We start from the raw sequence: 396 nt of genomic DNA, 5'->3' as shown, positions 1-396 counted from the left end.
CCCTTTTTTCACCTATATTTTTATTCCATCAGCGTAATTTGACAACATACTATGATGGGTTGTTCAACATGAAAACTGGAGTAGACACGCTTGAAAACTTAGGTGAGGATTATTCCCAGGTATATGAAAATGTTTTTTCCTCTGTAATATTCATGCTCTAAATCAGAGCACAAGGTAGTTTGTTTATCTTATTAAAAATTTGATGTATGCAACTTTGACATTCCATAGTACATAGTAATAATTTACAGGCAAGATTGACTGGTGGAACAAGACACGATCAACTCCATTCTTCTCTCCTCCATGTAACAGTGTCACTGGCTCTGCTGGTGAGATGTTCCCTCCTAACCAGAAACGAGACCATGTTATCATCTACAGTTCTGACCTTTGCATGTAAGT

The 396-nt window shown here is 37.1% G+C and overlaps 1 protein-coding gene across 1 annotated transcript in view; it reads left to right on the top strand.

The window, feature by feature from the left end:
* Positions 1 to 396, top strand: part of LOC119590723 (protein croquemort-like) — a 15,083-nt gene that overhangs the window by 11,583 nt on the left and 3,104 nt on the right. The window contains exons 7-8 of the mRNA XM_037939411.1: positions 33 to 102; positions 249 to 390. Of these exons, the coding sequence (XP_037795339.1) occupies positions 33 to 102; positions 249 to 390 (212 nt within the window). The remainder of the gene's footprint in view (positions 1 to 32; positions 103 to 248; positions 391 to 396) is intronic.

Source organism: Penaeus monodon, chromosome 27 (genome assembly GCF_015228065.2).
Source record: "Penaeus monodon isolate SGIC_2016 chromosome 27, NSTDA_Pmon_1, whole genome shotgun sequence".
NCBI lineage: Eukaryota > Metazoa > Arthropoda > Malacostraca > Decapoda > Penaeidae > Penaeus > Penaeus monodon.
The sequence above is the reverse complement of the archived record's forward strand: the minus strand, read 5'-3'. Positions and strand labels throughout refer to the sequence as shown.